We start from the raw sequence: 18,761 nt of genomic DNA on the forward strand, positions 1-18,761 counted from the left end.
AATCCCGTGGCGTCTGCCGTGATCGGTGGGCGGGGCGAGCGTGTGGTGCCGGCGGGCGCGCCGTTCGCCGGGTGTGACGCACTAATCGTGCGCCGCCACTGCCGGTGGGCCTGGGGCTCGCGGGAGGGGAAGGAGGAGGAGGGGGAGGGGGCGGTAGTGGAGAGGGAGGCTGAACCAGAGCTCGAAGCGGTCGCGGCGGGGCGGCTCGGTTGCGCGCGCGCGCGGCCAAGGAGCGTTGGAATCCCGAGTTCCGACGGCTGCGCCTGGAGACAGCCGGAGTGGTGGGTCCGCCACCGACGCCGGAGAGATGAGCCGGGAAGCCTGAGGCTGGAGACGCCCGCCCTCCGGCCCGCCCGCCCGGCCTCCCCGCTCCCGGTGAGGACGCCCCTACCCCTCCCCCAGCCTTGCTGCGAGGCCCTCTCATTCTGATACCTCACTTTCACCTAGCCAGGCCCTAGGAGGCCGTTAGAGGGACTTAGAAGGCCCTTGTGCGCCGAACTGCCCGGTCCTGTAGAATTATGCCGGTACTGTGGAGACCTAGTCCGGTCCCCGGGGACGTGGCCAGAGGGGGCTGGGCCGGCCTGGCTCCTGCAGCTCAGGTCTGTTCCAGCGCCCCGCTTCTGCTGCCTTAGCACAGATTTGGCTCTCCCTGTTTCCTTCAAATTCTTTTCATCAGACGCTACTCCCTGAACTGTAGCCCTGGGATCCACATACCTTCTTGAAAGGACCCTGACGTCAGGTGGTAGAGAACTCTCTTCCCACGATAGCCCGTGGTTCCCCTCCGGAATTTGTATTTGTATCTCTGTATCGTGTCAGGATTCCCACACTGTGACACCTAAGTACAGGTAGCGCAACCTTTAGGCTTTCAAATGACACACGTGGTAAAAGACCGAAGAAATTCCTGGGTGTCTGGGAGGGCTGAGCAATCAGACGGTGGAGGCCTGCTGCTGGACAATTCTCCCTGGCCGTATGTGGTCAGGGGGAGAATGATGGCACCGTCTCTAGATGACCCTTTGTCAATTACGTTGACTATGAAGTTAGGAATTTTGCAATTTTCTTTGGTGCTGAGGTAGAGTAGGATGATGGATCTAAGGGACAGGATGTTTGGATTCTGAGGCTAACCTTTGTTTTACAGGTTGCTGGAAGATGAAAGAGACTACACAAGGGACAGGGCCTTGGGGCCCTGAGCCTCCCAGACCTGGCTTAGGCCCACTTTACTCAAGCCCCAGAAGAGAGCGCATTCGTTGGCCCCCACCCCCTAAACCCCGACTCAAATCAGGTGGAGGGTTTGGGCCAGATCCTGGGACAGGGACCCCAGTGCCAGCTAGATGTCTCCCTGTCCCTCGGCCCTCCTTTGATGCCTCAGCTAGTGAAGAAGAGGAGGAGGAAGAGGAAGAGGAGGAAGATGAAGAGGAGGAAATGGCATCGTGGAAGCTGCCCCCCAGATGGGGTCAACTGGGAACTTCCCAGAGGCCCCGCCCTTCCCGTCCCAATCATCGAAAAGCCTGCTCACAACGCCGTCGCCGTGCGATTCGAGCCTTTCGGATGCTGCTCTACTCAAAAAGCACCTCACTGACATTCCACTGGAAGCTTTGGGGGCGTCACCGGGGCCGGCGGCGGGGCCTTGTGCACCCCAAGAACCATCTTTCACCCCAGGAAGGGGGCGCTACACCACAGGCACCATCCCCCTGCTGTCGTTTTGACTCCCCCCGGGGGCCACCACCTCCCCGGCTGGGTCTGCTAGGTGCTCTCATGGCTGAGGATGGTGTGAGAGGGTCTCCACCTGTGCCCTCTGGGCCCCACATGGAAGAAGATGGGTTCAGGTGGACTCCAAAGTCTCCTCTGGACCCTGACTCAGGTGAGACAAGAAAGGGTCTGGGGTGGGCAGCTAAGAGCCTGAAGCAGCAGGGTCCTCTTGATTGGGGTGAGAACTTGTCCTGAGGACAGTAGAGTGAGTGGCAGAGGGAGGGTCCAGGATAGCTATGAACTTGGAGCAGGAATTAAGCCTGGAGAAACACCCCTAAGGAGATGTCAGTCATTCGTGGTTTTGAAAAAGCAGTCTTGTCCATTTGAAATTCCCCATCAGACATCCTCTTACAGAAGGATCTCGGGGAGGAGACGAGCCAGCCAGGGTGCAGTAAAGCACCGATGAGTCAAACAACTGTCCTGTAGTTCTTTAATGCCTCTCTCCCCCACCCCACTATCATGACCCCCATTTTACCTTACAAATCTGGCTGGACCAGAGCATGTACACAGATTCAGATAAGAGCTGGAAACACAGGGAAGCCAGGACAGAGAAACCCCTTGGGACCCATAATAAGAGTAGCCACACCAGGAGGGGAAGGGACAGGTGGCAGGAGAGAAAGGGGGAACCAATCACATTGATCTACCTATAACCCCCTCCCAGGGGTACGGACAACAGAAAAAGGGGTACATCAGTCAATGTAAGATTAAAAAATAATAATTTATAAGTTATCAAGGGTTCATGAGGGAGGAAAAGTGGGGAAGGAGGGGAAAAACGAGAAGCTGATACCAAGGGCTCAAGTAGAAAAATGTTTTGAAAATGATGATGGCAACAAACGTACAAAAGTGCTTGAATGATGGATGTATGGGTTGTGATGAGTTGTACAAGCCCCCAATAAAATGATTTATCAATAACTTTAAAAAAAATCAACCTCTCTGGGCAAGGGCTTGTCTGTCGGATCTCGCCTAATAGCGCAGTACACATTCTGTATGGGCACCCACAACATCCCACTCAGCATTTTCCTTTTGGAGAAATTCAGCCAAACATACTGTCAGACCTTTAACACCTGCTTCAGGTATCCAAATATCTATAGAGCCATCACTGTATACCAGGTTCTGGGCATGCAGTGCTCTGGAATTTACTTCTCTGAATCCTAAACTTTTCTTGCTTTACTCCTGTCTGTGAGCAGGTAACTCTTCCTCTCTGCCTTTCTCAGAAACTCTTGCACATGTTTATCCCATGCTTTTGTTTGTTCCTTAGGATCTAGCATGAAAAGAACCCCACTGCCATCTAGTTGATTCTGACCCCGTGTAGCGTTTCTGAGGCTGTTAATCCTTACCAGAGTAGACAGCCTCACCATTCTCTCTTGCACAATGGTGGGGCTGAACAGCTAGTTCCACTTGCAGTTTGTAGTCCAATAGTCACCCGCGGTGCCACCAGGGCTCCTTAGTATCCAATATTGGTAGAGGTATTACATACTTCACATCCTATTTCTTGTGCCTTTGTAATTTTGTGTGCATTATTTAATCCTCCCGTTCTCTCTGAGTAAATTACATCCCCATCGTTTTTCCTTTCGTACAGGCCACCTCTCGTGTACTCTGCCCAATGGCTTTGGGGGCCCACCTGGTCCAGAAGGGGAGCACAGTTTGGCACCCCCTGATGCCAGCATCCTCATCAGCAATGTGTGTAGCATCGGGGACCATGTGGCCCAGGAGCTTTTTCAGGGCTCAGATTTGGGCACTGTGGAAGAGGCAGAGCGCCTTGGAGAGAAACCTGGCCAGCACAGCCCACTGAGGGAGGAGCACGTGACCTGTGTGCAGAGTAAGGCACTTTAAAGGATCTAGACTCTCTCCCTGGGCAGCTTTCTAGATCAGAGTCTGGGGCCTTACCTATACCTCTCTCCATCCTCCACTCAGGCATCTTAGATGAATTCCTCCAAACTTACGGCAGCCTCATCCCCCTCAGCACTGATGAGGTAGTAGAGAAGTTAGAGGACATTTTCCAGCAAGAGTTTTCTACACCTTCCAGGTGAGGCTTGAAAGAGATGTCCTTCCAAGGCAGGCTGGGGGGAGGGAAGAGAGTGTTTCTGCCTTTTACTCCTAGGGAAGTACTTGGGCAAGAGGCAGCTTGACACCTAAAGAGGGAAGGAAACGGCAGGCAAGGTATCAAGTTCCTAGAAACTGGCTGGGAGGGTGGTTACATGGAATCTTGAAATTCTGTGTGTACCCCAGAACTTAAGTGCCTTTTCTAGGGAGTGGGCCTTTAGCAGCCCTGTACAAGGACCCATAGCCAGAAAACCGTGAAATCAGTTTAGGCTTTCATTCAATGCAGTAGAAGATACTTCTTTGTGCTCCAGCCCCCTTCTCGCTTGATTCCACTCTTGGCCTATACAGGAAGGGCCTAGTGCTGCAGCTGATCCAATCCTACCAGAGAATGCCAGGCAATGCCATGGTGAGGGGCTTCCGAGTGACCTATAAGCGACATGTGCTGACCATGGACGACTTAGGGACCTTGTATGGACAGAACTGGCTCAATGACCAGGTGAGAATGAGTAAAGAAATGGGCCCAAGGGGATTCAGGGAGCAGGGTGTCTGGGGGCCCTCTGCATGGGGGAGCCCTGTGCCTATGCTGCACCCTCCATGGCAAGTTGCCTCCAATCTTCTCCCCAGGTGATGAACATGTATGGAGACTTGGTCATGGACACGGTCCCAGAAAAGGTAGGTCCAGCCAAGTACTTCATTCCCTGAAGCACTTGTTCAGTTCGAAGTGCTTTTTGTAGTCCCTTTCATGTCTCCCATTTTACCTTAAAAGGGCTTTTGTTTTGGGCGGTAGTAGGGGTGGCAGGTAATTTGTTAAATTCAAAGCTGTAATCTTGACACTGAGTTTCTCAGTTGTATTCTTTCCCCTCGTTTTTAATGTTCTTTTGCTATAACCCCAAGAATTAGGGTAGAAAGCTCTCTGTATTGTTTTTATTTTTTACCCTAAGTGAATTGGAGTGGGGGTTGTTGGAACCCATCCTTAGAGCCACAGTGAACTAGAGTGGAGTGGTCAGAGGAAGGGAGAGGTTTGAATAGGTGGGAGACGTGCAGGGGCAGCGGTCTTTAACTCCATCAGTTCTTTTGTGTCATTGGGACAGGTGCATTTCTTCAACAGTTTCTTCTATGATAAACTCCGTACCAAGGGTTATGATGGGGTGAAAAGGTGGACCAAAAATGTGAGTTTTGAATTTATATCTACTTGTGTAACATCTTCCCTTCAAAGAAATGTAATTGTTTTCTGTAAGCCCTTCCTACTACCCTGTTAATTTAGTCTTTTGAAAATTAATTTAACGTTTTCTACATGTAAGACAATGTTCTAGGCAGTAATATTAAACAATGGTCTGCAGAATGAAAGTACAACAATAATGTAGAGTGACTAAGAGGAGGAGGGGACTTTGAGTTGGGTGTCCTAGAAAGGCCAAAAATGGAATGATGAGGAGCCAGCCATGTGCACACTTGAGAGAAGAGTGTGCTAAGCAAAGGAACCAACAAACACAAGAAGACTTCAGATCTTTGATGTGCCCCTTTGTACGTAAGATGCAAGGGGAGAAACCACGTCTGAGGAACTGAGTGCCCGTGTAGGTGGCCTTTTGTGGTTAGAGTAGAATGAGCAAAGAGAATATTGCAAATTAGGGCAAAGAGTCAGAGATGTACAGTATGTAAGGTAGGCTAGAGCGTGTACTTTTAATGTTTAAAATTGTTTTAATCATTTTATTAGGGGCTCATACAACTCATCACAATCCACAGAGAGCGTGTACGTTTTATTCTGCACGTACTGAGAAGCTGTTGAAGAGTCCTAAGGCAGGAAGCGACTCATGTTTTGAACTCCCGTTGTAATAATGGGTAGATGTGTCAACAAGAGGGATAGCAGGCACACTGACTAGGAGAGTAGCCGAGTAATCAATCCACTTGGATCAGAAAAGTTTTAAATTTATATAGGATAAGTTTTAAAGTAGATTTGATAAGACATTAAAGTGGGTTGGAGCTGGGAAATGAAGAAAAGAGGAGACTCAAGGATGATATCCCAGACCTTTGGCCTAAGTAATGGGGAAGGGTAAGGGAGCAGCACTTCTAGTGGAGAAAGTTAGGAGTTCCCTTCTCTGGCCTGTGCCCTCCTGTTCCCAGGCCACTTAATTTCTACAGTGACGTAATACCATTGACTTCAGCATCTGCTAGTTTCTTTCTCTGGCTTCTAGTTCAGGTGGTGACATGTATTGGATTGAGCTGGTCCTCCGTACCTCTGTGTGTGCTCTGTCTTATTTTACTTTTCTGAACTGCAGTGTATGCGTTTGCTTGGTTCAGCAGGAGAGCTTCCATGTAGGTTTGCTGTGATCACTAATTTGGCCCAGCCATTGTTCTAAGTGCATTATGAATATTAATTAGTTTATTTATCTTTCAAACATGAAGTCTGTACTGTTACTTCACCCTCTGCTAGAGGCGATCTACTTTTTTAAAAATTGGCCATTGATAACCTTATGAATAGCAGCAGACATGGTACTAGAAACGAACTTCACGCAAAATACGACTGACTGTAGAAGCGCTGCCTCTTCAGAGCAGAGTTGGCCTTTAATGACATAGGTGAATTAAAGCTTTCAGCACCTTCATGTACTGATAGAACAACTCAAAAAGAAATGGCAAACGTTCATTATTAACTGGAATGTGGAATGCACAAAGTATGAATGTAGGAAAATTGAAAATCATAAAAAATTAAATGGAACAAATAAAGGCGTTTGTGAGTGAGCTGGAAAGGACTTGGATGGTTTTTTATTTTGAATGAAAGGAAAAATGGTTTACTATGCTGGAAATGACCATTTAAAGAGGAAAAGCATCATATTCATCAAAAAGGACATTTCAAGATTTTAAGTACAATGCTGGCAGTGATATATCCACATACCTACAAGAAAAATAATACAACTAGTAATAGAATTTACACACCAAACACTAATGCCAACCAAGAAATTGAAGATTTTTTACCAACTTCAGTCTAAAATTGATCAACATGCAATCAAGATGCAGTGATAATTACTAATACTTGGAATGTGAAAGTTGGAAAATAGGATTAGTGGTTGGAAATTAAGGCCTTGTTGGAAACAACAATAAAATTTTGCAAGACCAGTTGACTTAATCATTGCATTTACCTTTTTTCTTTTTTAATCCAAAAAGATAAAATGCCAGACTACATGAGGACCTTACCAGGTGGGATACACAGGAATTGAATGCTGAACAGGCTGTCAATTGCTTATACAAATTCAAGTTGAAAATTTCACTAAGTTCGTGAACGTCAAAGTACAATCTTGAGTATATTCCACCTGAATTGAGAGAGCATCTCAAAGATAGGTTTGACATTTTGAACACAAATACTTTGAACATACATAAAGAAGATATAAGGTTATTAAAAAAGACAGGAAAGAAAAAAGACCAAAATGGATGTCTTAAGGGAGACTCTTGATAGAGAAAATGAAGTAAACGAACCGAATGGAAGATTTTAAAAGTTGCCTCAAGTAGACAGTGTAAAGTGCTACGATGAAATGTGCAGACGTTCTTGAATTAGCCAAGCAGAACTGAAAAACTCAAGCTTCGAGTTGTAGTACTGGAGGATTCTATGGCCAAAATATTAAAGGATGTAGGAAGCATTAAAAAGGTGGAGAGAATACACAGTCACTACCACAAAGAATGGTGGTGGTCGGCCATGTCAGGAGAGAACAAATGGTAAAGTGTTGAATGAAGTCCACCTTGTACGTGATCAAACATCTATCTTGGAAGAAGTACAGGCAGAATGCTCCTTAGAGACGAAGATGGCGAGACTATAAGGACATTGCGTTTGGTACAGTGGAGGGGCAGCAAAAAAGAAGGCCCTTACCGAGATGGATTGATACCATGGCTGCAACAGTGGGCACACACATACGAACAATTGTGAGGATGGCGCAGAGCCAGGCAGTGGTTTGCTGTACGGAGGGTCCCTTCGAGTCAGCCTGCCTGGATGGTACCTAACAGCCACCAGAACACTGGTCAACTTAAAGCATTTCAGGAGAGCATGCGCTAGAAAACTGATGAAAGCATTTCAGCAGTCAGTCCAAGCTGCTCTGCTGGTGGCACTGGCACAAAATAAGGCTCCAGAAATTGACAGGATACCAATTGAAGTTATTTCAGTAAACACACTGGAAATGCTCACTCATCAACACCAAGAAATTTGAAAAGACACCAGCCAAGTGACTAGATGAAATTCATATTTGTGCCCAATGCATCATTCAACAGAATGTGAAAATTACCGCACACTATAATTAATGTTATTAATAGGCAGTGAAATTTTGCCAAGGATAATTAAAAAACCGTTGCAGTAATGCATCAACAGGAAACTGCAGGAAAGTAAAGCTACATTCAGAAGTAGTTAGAATGCTGCCACATGGATTTTGGCTGAAAGCAGAGAATACCAGAAAGGTATTTATGTGTTTTATAGACTGTGCAAAGGCATTTAACTGCCTTTATTGAATTATAGATAAGATGATAAAAAACAGGAGAGTTCCACAACATTTAATTGTGCTTATGGGGAACCTGTGTATAGACCAAGAGACAGTTGTTGAAATGAACAAGGGATGCTTCCTAGTTTAAAATTAAGAAAGGTATGTGTTAGAGTTGTCACTTTTCACCATACTTCCTCAGTTGGTATGCTGAGCTAGAAGCTGGACTAGCTGGCATTGGGACTGGAGGAAGATTTGCAGTATGCTGAAGACACAAAGTGTCTTGCTGAAATTGAAGACATTTTGAAGCACTTACTGACATAGATCAAAGATTGCACATCAACGTAAACCATGCTCACAATTGGACCAGTAAACGGCATGATGGTAAATGGAGGCAAAAGTGAAGTTATCCAAGGATTTCATTTCACTACCAGGAACTACAGTCTGACCCAGCAGAAGCAGTGGTTAAAAAAGAAGAAAAATCACATATACTGGATAAATCTGCAAAGGACTTCTTTATAGTATTTTTAAAAGGGCATAGATAGGACTTTGAGAACGAAGTTGTGCCGTCCCCATCCCACGGTATTAAAACTCAAATCATTTTATTGCAGGCTCGTACAATGCTTATAACCCATACACACATCCAGTGTGGCAAGCACATCTGTATATCTGTTGCCATCTTTATTCTCAAAACATTTGCTTTCAAGAGTTGTATGAGCCCCCAATAAATTGTTTTTAAGAAAAAAGAAAGAAATTATCTTTAAAAAAAAACCCAAACATTTGCTTTCTACTTGAGCCCTTGGTATCAGCTCCTCCTTTCCCCCACTCCCTCCTCCTTTTTAAATACTTTTATTGGGGGCTCTTAACATCTCATCACAATCTATATATTCATCCAGTGTATCAAGCACATTTGCACATAGGCTGCCATCATCATTTTCAAAGCTTTCTCTTCTCATTTGAGCTCCCCTGCCCATGGTATTTTTGCTTCCAAAAGCTGGAAAATGAATAAGGAAGATCAAAATAATGCCTTTGAATTAGGATCTTGGTGAAGAATACAACATGGACTCCCAGAAGGATGAACAAATCTGTTGCAAGAAGTACAGCCTGAATGTCCCTTAGAACTGAGGATGGTGCTACTTGGTCTCCTGTACGGCGGACATGTTATGAGTCAAGACTCCCTGGAGAATGACATCATACTCGGTACAGGGTCCAAGAAAAAAGGCCTTCAATAAGATCTATTGGCACTGGATGCCACATTAGGCTCTGTGGAAATGCATTCTTTTAGAAGAGTTGGTAACAGAATAGCCCTAAGGAGGTGGGGATTAATGATGTCCAAATGCCCAATTCTTCCAAGATGTTATTTAGTTCCATTTTCTCCCATTGTTCCCTGTATATTCCTTGATGTTCCTGGCGTCTGTGAATGGCTTCAAAGTCTCACAGAAACTAATGGATCTGTGAAGATTTGTCTCACGTGGGGGGGGGGGTGTCGGTGCTACTCAGTCCAAAATACAAAGGTCAGGCAGGGGTGAACCAAATACAGGGCCCAAAGACAACTCAAAATGTCCAAAAGTTAACAGGCATTCTTGCTTCTACCAAGGGTCGGTCAGGAAGGAGAGGTCTGGCTATCTAGGTGAGTTGGGTTTTAAGACCAGCATTTTTGTGCCCTCCCAAAACTAGTGTCAACGCCACATACTCTACCAAGGTAAAATCACCGATGCGCTGAAGGAAACAAGGGAGGTGGCTCAGTTCACACCCTCTACTGAAAGGTCTTAGAGATGTCCTGAAGGAAACTCTTCAGAGGTGGTCTGGTTTATGTCTTCTACAAAGGTGGTGTCTTAAAGCTGGCCCCATGGAAACAAAGGGGATGCCTCAGCCCACCCCTTTCAGGTCAGGTCTCAATCCCACCCTACTCCTGCCCTCCAAAATGGGACCATAGCCAAAGATGTGTAAGTCATGGGACCATGGCTAGAGGGATCACATTATTTGACCATAACTCTCATAGCATACTCTTAACATAGCAACAAATGTTGAAGATGGAACAGGGTCAGGCAGTGTTTTGTTCTGTTGTACGTCTGGTGGCTGAGAGTCAAAATTGACTGCACCTAAAGAACAAGCTGGAGCCCTGGTGGCATAGTGGTGTGGTACATGCTGGGCTGTGATCTGCAAGGGCTGTAGTTTGAAACTACCAGCCTCTGTGAGAGAAAGACTTTCTACTCCCAAAGAGTTACCATCTTGGACACTCCCAGGGGCAGTTAGGATGGCTGTATATCAGCATTGATTCAACACTGGCAAGTTAGGTTGTTTGGACACAAGGCTGCATGGCCATCCTACCTGCAGTTCCCTTCTTTCCCACACGATCTCAGTGAGTTTGAGGGGGGTTGTATTTTGAAGAACAATAAAGGATAAATAGAAGATTAAGGTTATTAAGTAGCTTGCCCACAGTTGTAAGCCTATAAATGGAGAAGCAAGATTGAACCGCTGGCAGTTTGGCGTCTCTTTTCCACACTGGTGTCTGCTTACTCTGCTCCAGTAACACAGGCCACTCACCTGGGCATCTACCTTTGCTGTGTGAGAAGTACCTGGCTCACTGTGTGCTTTCAAGGTGTCGTGATTGCCTCCTCTGCCTTGCTCCTCCTCTTTAACCTCAAGAACTGACATTTGCAGACGCTGAGACCTTGTGTCCCCCACTCAGCCCCTTGCCTGCCATCCCTCTTTAGACCCCTCACAGCAGTGGACAGGCCCCTGTGCAGTCTTACCTGACTTGCCGCTGCCCTCCTTAGGTGGACATCTTCAATAAGGAGCTGCTGCTAATCCCCATCCACCTGGAGGTGCATTGGTCTCTCATCTCTGTTGACGTGAGGCGACGCACCATCACCTATTTTGACTCGCAGCGCACTCTAAACCGCCGTTGTCCTAAGGTTTGAGGGGGAAGGGGGAGACAGATTGAACATGGGAGATCCAGGGGAAAAACATCAAGGAAGAAGGTTGGGACTTGGGCCTCTGAGAAACAAACTGGGCAGGATACCTCCTGGCACCCTACCCTGGGACTAATGAAGGAGGCGAGCGTCACTTTCTCCTTTTCCCACCCACATAGCATATTGCCAAGTATCTACAGGCAGAGGCTCTGAAGAAAGACCGACTGGATTTCCACCAGGGCTGGAAAGGTTACTTCAAAATGGTATGTTTTCAGAGGGAAAGTGTCGGCGGGGATAGTGGCTGGAGGCAGTGGTGGCATCATACCCCTGCAGTCTCCAGGTGACGGGCCTGTCTTCTTTCTGTTCTCTAGAATGTGGCCCGGCAGAACAATGACAGTGACTGTGGCGCCTTCGTGTTGCAGGTCAGCAGATGACTTCTAAAGTCCGCTTGGGGTGGGAGGCGGGTGCTGTGCAGCCCTCGTGGATCGTAGCCAGCCTTGAGGCAACATGATGTGTCAGAATGCAGAAACCTGATTTCACTGTTCTTTGGGTCTCGGACCCAGGAGCTTGGTGGCTTACACTTTGGACTATGCTTTGGATGACTTAACTGCAAGGTCAGCAGTTTGAACCCACTCACTGTTCCACAGGAAAAGGAAGAGGCTTTCTGCTGTACTAACGATTTTTAGCCTCAGAACTCTCAGGGGCAATTCTGTTCTGTCCGATGATAGGGTCACTGTGAACTCTTCGAACACTATTATCTAGCAAGTAAGAGCACTAGTTTGAGAGTCCGGCTTTTAAAACCGTAACTGTGATACTGTCTATGACATGTATAGTACATCTTGTATGAAGTGTGCTCAGTGAACCCTTCTCATGACCTGCTTTGTTACCACCCAACCCAGTACTGCAAGCACCTGGCCCTGTCTCAGCCGTTCAGCTTCACCCAGCAGGACATGCCCAAACTCCGTCGGCAGATCTACAAGGAGCTGTGTCACTGCAAACTCACTGTGTGAGCCTGGTTAACCCCAGACCCCGAGCCCTTTCATGGGCAAGGGAACATGGAAAAACTCTTCCTCACCAAGAAACTCCCAATTACTTTCTTGCCTTTTCCCACCCAGTTCTTTTGGTTTTTCATATTTAAGTGTTTAAATTCCTGTATTTCCCCCATCCCCTTTGAGAGAATATTTGTTGCATTCTGATGGGCAGGGGATAGCCATGGTTTTGTCTGTGTCCCTCTATAAGGGAACATGGCCCTGGGGCCTTCATGGGGCAAGCGTCCCTCATCCATGTGCAAAGGGCAGGAATATAAGTGCTGGGGGGTGGGGGACAAGCAAAAAGAATTACTGCCTGCCAGATCTTTGAACATTTTTTTTATATATATATATATATATATATAAATGCCATGGTCCTGCTCTGGTCAATAAAGGATCCTTTGGAGATAACATAAGTGGTGGTCTTCCTTAAGGGCCTCAGAGTGGTGGTGTGTTCAGGCCTCCCGCCAGCACGTATCCTGTGGGTCCTATCGGGCCAGCTTGCCATCTCTAGCGCTGGTAGTGCTAACACCTGAGTTGCACCACCCAAATGGACCCCCATCGCCACCCTCAGGTGAGGGCCGCAGAGGGACAAAGGAACCAAGTGGGTATGCCTCCGAAACTTTCGCAGGAGTGTGAAAGGCCTGGAGCGGATCTGAAGGCACTTAGACCCAGCCATAGCTTGCTCCATCCTTGCCCTTTACCCTTTCCTGTACCCCTTAGGACAGGACCTTGTCCCAGCCCCTTGGGTGTGACTGCTAATGAACACACCGAACACATCCGGGCCGTGTGCCATCAGTCTCTTGGCTGAAGGGTAGAACATCATTAAAAATTGGAAACCTGGAGCCCAGGCAAAGGGAAGTGGTAATCCCAGGAGCCCGGAAGTCCCTGGAGGCTGGGACCTGGGCCCTCCCCGCCCCCTCCCCGGCGTGATAGGGCCTACAAGGCCACATGACCCGGGCACGATTCGCTCCCCACGTGTAAGGGAACGGGGCCCAAGATGGCTGCCAGACCGCGAGGCCTGGCTTCTGGATGTCACTTCCGCGCCGGCGAGAAGGGCGGGCCCTTCAGCCAATGGGCGCGTGGGGCGGGCCGTGGGCCTGACGGGCACCTAGGTTACCCAATGGTGGCTGGCTGCCGGCGCGCCGACGCCCTAACGTCACGCGGAGTTGCTGAGCGCCGGCAGGCGGGGCCGTGGCGGCCAAGCCAATGCGATGGCTGGGGCGGAGTCGGGCGCTCTATAAGTTGTCCATAGGCGGGCCCTCCGCCCTAGTTTCTAAGGATCATGTCTGCGAGCCAGGATCCCCGGTAAGGAAGGGCTTTGCAGAGGCTGTGGCTGCTCACCCTCTCGCTCGCTGCCGAGCGCCCTGCTGGGGGAGGGGGCCCGCGGCCCGTGGGGGAAGCCAAGCCGCGAGCGGGGGCGGTTCGGGCAGACCCTCGCGGGTAAGGGCGGCTGCCTTATCGGGGCCCAGCGCGCGGGCTCGGTCCAGTTGCTTTCCTGCCGGGAGACGGCTCGCGCGCCGGCTGTCCGAGGATTCTGACGCGACCACCCGCACAGGCGGGGGGTGCCGGCTCCTCGGCTGCTGCCTACTCGTGGGTGGGATCTGCGTCAGGGGCAAAGGGGACGGCCAGGACCGAGCCTCAGCCCGAGGAGCGGTCGAGTGGGGCCCCCGGAGCCCACCCGGCGCCAGGCGGGGCCGTTCATGCCCCGCAAGCCGGGCAGTGGGCTAGCTGCGGACGGGCAGGTCCACTCTCGCAAGGGGGTGGGAGGGCGACGCCATTTCGTGACGGGGGCGGCCGGGGTGCGGATTGTTCCGTGGACGGGGGGAGGGGGTGGGTGCCACCGGGTGGTCCGGGGAGCGAGCACATGGCTGCCCGAGGCGTCCCCCTCCCCCCGCCCCCCACGGCTGCTTCGCTTCTGAGTTGTGCAATCTCCCCCCTGAGCTCGCCGGGCTGGGGCCTCATTGTGCGCGAGGCCGCCACCGCCCGCGGCCTCCCACATCCGGGCACTGCGAGGAGGAGGGGGCCCGGCTGAAGAGAGTGGGGGGAGGGCGCGGGCGGAATGACGTGGGGAAGGGGATGTCCTCTTCCAGCCTGGGAGGTGAAGGGCGGGACTTCCGGCGCGGTAGTGCCGAGGTGGGAGGTGCGTGCTGGGGCTTTGAGCGGTCAGGCCCCGGGCACATGGGCCCGGCGGCGGGCACCGCGTCTGGGCACCCCCTGGCCTAAGTTTTCCCGGTGGGGTGCCCATCCTGTCGGGCAGGAGCTGTGTGGACAGACCTGCCTCAGTTTCCCATGCTGGGTAGGGTTGGTATCAAAAGTTACGTTTTAATTGACAGGTCTAGAGACAATGGCCCTGATGGGATGGAGCCCGAAGGTGTCATCGAGGTAAGATTTGAACCCAGAGAAAATTGCTCTGGGCCCTGGCTCCGGTAGCGTTAGCTCGTTCAGTAATTGCAAGTTTTTAAGTTGAAATCCCAGAAGTCAAAGCAAAATGTGTGTGACCGCTGTGTGTACTAAGGCGATTTAGTCATGGCCGACTGGAAGCTTTAAAGTTCCGTTCTAACCAGGTTTTGTTCTTTATCGTTTAACCAGCGCTCCCTAGGGCAAGGTTAACTTCCTTGGAGGGAGGGTGGGCTGAGGGGGACCCACCTTTATGTTTTTGTTTGTGTTTTTCTGTCTCTGTAGAGTAACTGGAATGAGATTGTTGACAGCTTTGATGACATGAACCTCTCAGAGTCCCTGCTCCGAGGCATCTACGCCTATGGTTTTGAGAAGCCCTCTGCCATCCAGCAGCGAGCCATTCTTCCTTGTATCAAGGGTGCGCCTTCTGCTGATTTTGACCCTAGCTCCACCCCTAACCTGAATGACCCTTAGTTGTTTATCCCATCTTGGCTGTTATTCATGTCCTTGAGTTTCCCACCTATCTTTGTTACTGTAATCCTTTTCTCACTACATAATTGTTTTTGCTGTAAGGTATAAAAGTTCGCAAATCCTTTGTTCGGCATATGGTTACACTCTGCTAATTGCTTATTCTTAAGCAGATGCCAAGACTTGAAAGTCCTGTGCCCTCAGTCTGTGAGCGCTACTGTACCTGTTTCTAATTTCCATTTCCTTAGGTTATGATGTGATCGCTCAAGCCCAATCTGGGACTGGGAAAACCGCCACTTTTGCCATATCAATCCTGCAGCAAATTGAATTAGATCTGAAGGCCACCCAGGCCTTGGTTCTGGCTCCCACTCGAGAACTGGCCCAGCAGGTAAGCGGATGCCCTCTCTCTTGGAAGACTGGTAGGCGTGATTAGCATTTTCCAAAATTCAGCAAGGTGCACTCTAACCACCAATCCTGGGGGCTGAAATATAGGGTAGGTGGGTGTGGGAAGAAATGTCAAGAGGATAAATGGGTTAATTATTTACAAGCCCTTTGCTACCCAAACACAAGTGCCATTTCCTGAGTCAGATGGGCTGCTTGTTGGGTGGAGGTTGGCTGGCAGGCTGGGCAAGTTTGGTGGCTGTTTAATGAATGATCCCCTGGCTATGGGCAAAGAGACACCTGATTGGTGGTGGTGCTCTTATATCAGTCAGGGGCAGAGCAGACTGGCAGCCCTTTGTTCATCCTAGCTTGATGCCTAGATCGTGGCCAGAGCTGTTTCATGCCTAGGGCACATTAAATTGTGGTGTCTGGCTCTTCATTTTTGGGCAGAGATAATCAGATGTTTGTAGAATCCCATTCCAAGGTCCACATGTCTAGAGCATTCCTGGCTCCAGCTCTGGCTGTGATACAGTGGGTTACGGATGTTGATAAGACTTTATGCAATTGGCTTTCAGAACTTTAATCCATGGGATCGACTCCTGTCAGGAGTCAGAAGTCATCTCTGTTGGTAGCCCATAGATAGAGGTAGCTTTTCTCTGAGAAGCAACACTTGAAATCAGCAATCAGACTGAGTTCATGATCTCTGCTTGGTTGTCAGTATGATCTACGAGGGATTTAATGTTCCACTTCTCACCTGTACATGGTTTGAATGGTGCTTATCTCGGGGTTGTTGGGAGGAGGACAGCAAACCTGCCAGTTAGGGTTAATGAATGCTCTTGTGGTTCAGATACAGAAAGTGGTGATGGCACTAGGAGATTACATGGGTGCTTCCTGCCATGCCTGCATTGGGGGCACCAACGTGCGCGCCGAAGTGCAGAAGCTGCAGATGGAGGCTCCCCATATTATCGTGGGCACCCCAGGCCGTGTGTTCGACATGCTTAATCGAAGATACCTGTGTGAGTACAACCTCGTGCTCTAGTCCCCAAGTCTGTCAGCCCATTACATTCCCAGGGGTGCTAGTTCTCCCTCTGAAAGAACTGCTCTGTGATGAACCCCATGCGTGTCATCTGAGCCCAGGCTCCCTGTTGTCTCAGCCCTGGTGTGGTGTTCTACTTCCCAGAGCTGCTGTCTGACCCAGTAGGAGTCTGGACGAAGGATCTAGCTTTGCATTCTGAGAGCAGACCACCTACCCCCTTGTTTTGACAGAAGGTCAAGTTTGTATATTTAATGTTTAACATTTCCTACAGCTCCCAAGTATATCAAGATGTTTGTACTGGATGAAGCTGATGAAATGTTAAGCCGTGGATTCAAGGACCAGATCTACGACATATTCCAAAAACTCAACAGCAACACCCAGGTAAGAAAAGCACAAGAAATTTATTTGTATAGTTGATGATTCCTATGTGCAAGTTGTGGCTGGGCAGACCTAAAGAGTGCAAAAGGGCAACGTGCAGGCATTAAGAAAAACCGGGGGGGGGTGCCTCTTGAGAAACATGGGGGGGGTCTTCCTCTGGCTGCAGGGGTGGTTTCAGTTGGAACCCGCTTGTACACAACAGGGGGGACAGGCATCACGGATTGCTTTCTACCCCAAAGACTCTGTTTCAATAGGTAGTCTTGCTGTCGGCTACAATGCCTTCTGATGTGCTTGAGGTGACCAAGAAGTTCATGAGGGACCCCATTCGGATTCTGGTCAAGAAGGAAGAATTGACCCTGGAGGGTATCCGTCAGTTCTACATCAATGTGGAGCGTGAGGTGAGGCTTCCTGCAGGCGGCAGGCCTGGTTGTATTGTAAGAAGCTGTTGGGCAGATAGCTCTGAGTGCATTTTCTTTCTTTCCCCTATCCTCAGGAGTGGAAGCTGGACACACTGTGTGATTTATATGAAACCTTGACCATCACCCAGGCAGTCATCTTCATTAATACCCGGAGGAAGGTTGACTGGCTCACTGAGAAGATGCACGCCCGGGACTTTACTGTCTCTGCTATGGTGAGTTTCTCGTGTCTATCCCTGTGTCCAGTTGAAAAAGGGAATTTTCCCAGGACCTGAATCTACCTGCAGCATTCTTCTGTTGTAGCACGGAGACATGGACCAAAAGGAACGTGACGTGATTATGCGGGAGTTCCGTTCTGGTTCTAGCAGAGTCCTGATTACCACTGACTTGCTGGTGAGTTAGAGGGGAAATTGGAGGCTGGGAAGGAAAGGGCAGAGTCCAAGGTGATTCCCTCTTCCAAGGGACCAACTGGTGCCCCCTCAGGAAAGTAGCAGCTTGGAATAGCATATGGCCTGCCCGAGATGTCCCTGGGTGAAAGGACTGCACTTCTCCTTTGGCCCTCCTTTGGCAGCCTACAGAGATCAGGAGTTGCTTTGAGCTGGCTCCATTGTCCCTTCACCCGCTAATGCCCTTGCCTTTCGCTGCCTTAGGCCAGAGGCATTGATGTGCAGCAAGTTTCTTTAGTCATCAACTATGACCTGCCCACCAACAGGGAAAACTACATCCACAGGCAAGTACACACCTGCAGCACTCAGCAAGCCCCCGTTTATCCCATCCCGTTTGTCCCTTTGCCACTTAAGTCTGTCTGTTGACTTGCAGAATTGGTCGTGGTGGACGTTTTGGCCGCAAGGGAGTGGCTATTAACATGGTGACAGAAGAAGACAAGAGGACTCTTCGAGACATCGAAACCTTCTATAACACCTCCATTGAGGAGATGCCCCTCAACGTTGCTGACCTCATCTGAGGAGGGGCTATCTGTCCTGCTGCCATGCCCTGGCCAGGGTTCAATCCTGGGGGGCTGAGGAGGAGCAGCAGGAGGAGGGGGGAGGGAAAGGGAGCCAAGGGATGGACATCTTGTCATTTTTTTTCCTTTGAATAAATGTCACTTTTTGAGGCAAAAGAAGGAACCGTGAACATTTAGACACCCTTTTCTTTGGGGTAGGCTCTTGCCCCAGGCGCCGTCTCTTCTCCCCAAACAAAAAACACTAATCCATTTCCCTAACCTAGTTACTTCTCCCCACCCAGCCAAATTCCTCTGAAAAGTTTCAAGGGGCTGCAATGCCACTCACCCCGTTTGCTGGACCAAATCTGGAGGGAGAAGCCCGGAGTGCGGGCCCAGAGCACTGTTCCTAGAGGGGGGCAGGGGAGAGGTGGTAGCCGTTTTTACGTTGTTTTGTATAGTATTTATTGATTCAGAAAAGAGACAAAATTCTGAATAAAATGACTTGGAAACTGCCTGTTTGGGCTTCTCATTTCTTACCTCCCCCTCCCTCAGCCAC

General features: G+C 49.4%; 2 protein-coding genes and 3 non-coding genes across 5 annotated transcripts; all 5 read left to right on the plus strand.

The window, feature by feature from the left end:
* The first annotated feature begins 132 nt into the window (after window positions 1–132).
* Window positions 133–12,602, plus strand: SENP3 (SUMO specific peptidase 3). The gene is made up of 11 exons (XM_075560859.1): window positions 133–375; window positions 1,136–1,858; window positions 3,326–3,565; window positions 3,661–3,772; window positions 4,138–4,285; window positions 4,414–4,461; window positions 4,881–4,958; window positions 11,021–11,158; window positions 11,335–11,418; window positions 11,527–11,577; window positions 12,055–12,602. Exons 2-11 carry the CDS (start codon window positions 1,147–1,149, stop codon window positions 12,163–12,165), a joined length of 1,722 nt encoding a protein of 573 aa, XP_075416974.1. The 5' UTR covers window positions 133–375; window positions 1,136–1,146; the 3' UTR covers window positions 12,166–12,602.
* An 851-nt stretch (window positions 12,603–13,453) lies between these two features.
* Window positions 13,454–18,717, plus strand: EIF4A1 (eukaryotic translation initiation factor 4A1). Its single transcript, XM_075560860.1, has 11 exons — window positions 13,454–13,491; window positions 14,520–14,568; window positions 14,869–15,001; window positions 15,300–15,439; window positions 16,280–16,448; window positions 16,740–16,849; window positions 17,101–17,244; window positions 17,340–17,477; window positions 17,566–17,655; window positions 17,913–17,992; window positions 18,082–18,717. The coding sequence occupies exons 1-11, from the start codon at window positions 13,469–13,471 to the stop codon at window positions 18,224–18,226; spliced, it is 1,221 nt and encodes a 406-aa protein (XP_075416975.1). The 5' UTR covers window positions 13,454–13,468; the 3' UTR covers window positions 18,227–18,717.
* Window positions 15,706–15,849, plus strand: LOC142460613 (small nucleolar RNA SNORA48). The gene has a single exon (XR_012786787.1). It is a non-coding gene; the product is annotated as a small nucleolar RNA SNORA48 (small nucleolar RNA).
* Window positions 16,532–16,671, plus strand: LOC142460671 (small nucleolar RNA SNORD10). The gene has a single exon (XR_012786836.1). It is a non-coding gene; the product is annotated as a small nucleolar RNA SNORD10 (small nucleolar RNA).
* Window positions 17,699–17,842, plus strand: LOC142460506 (small nucleolar RNA SNORA67). Its single transcript, XR_012786698.1, has one exon. It is a non-coding gene; the product is annotated as a small nucleolar RNA SNORA67 (small nucleolar RNA).
* Window positions 18,718–18,761: the final 44 nt, after the last annotated feature.

The sequence above is a fragment of the Tenrec ecaudatus genome, chromosome 10 (genome assembly GCF_050624435.1).
Source record: "Tenrec ecaudatus isolate mTenEca1 chromosome 10, mTenEca1.hap1, whole genome shotgun sequence".
NCBI classification, from domain to species: domain Eukaryota; kingdom Metazoa; phylum Chordata; class Mammalia; order Afrosoricida; family Tenrecidae; genus Tenrec; species Tenrec ecaudatus.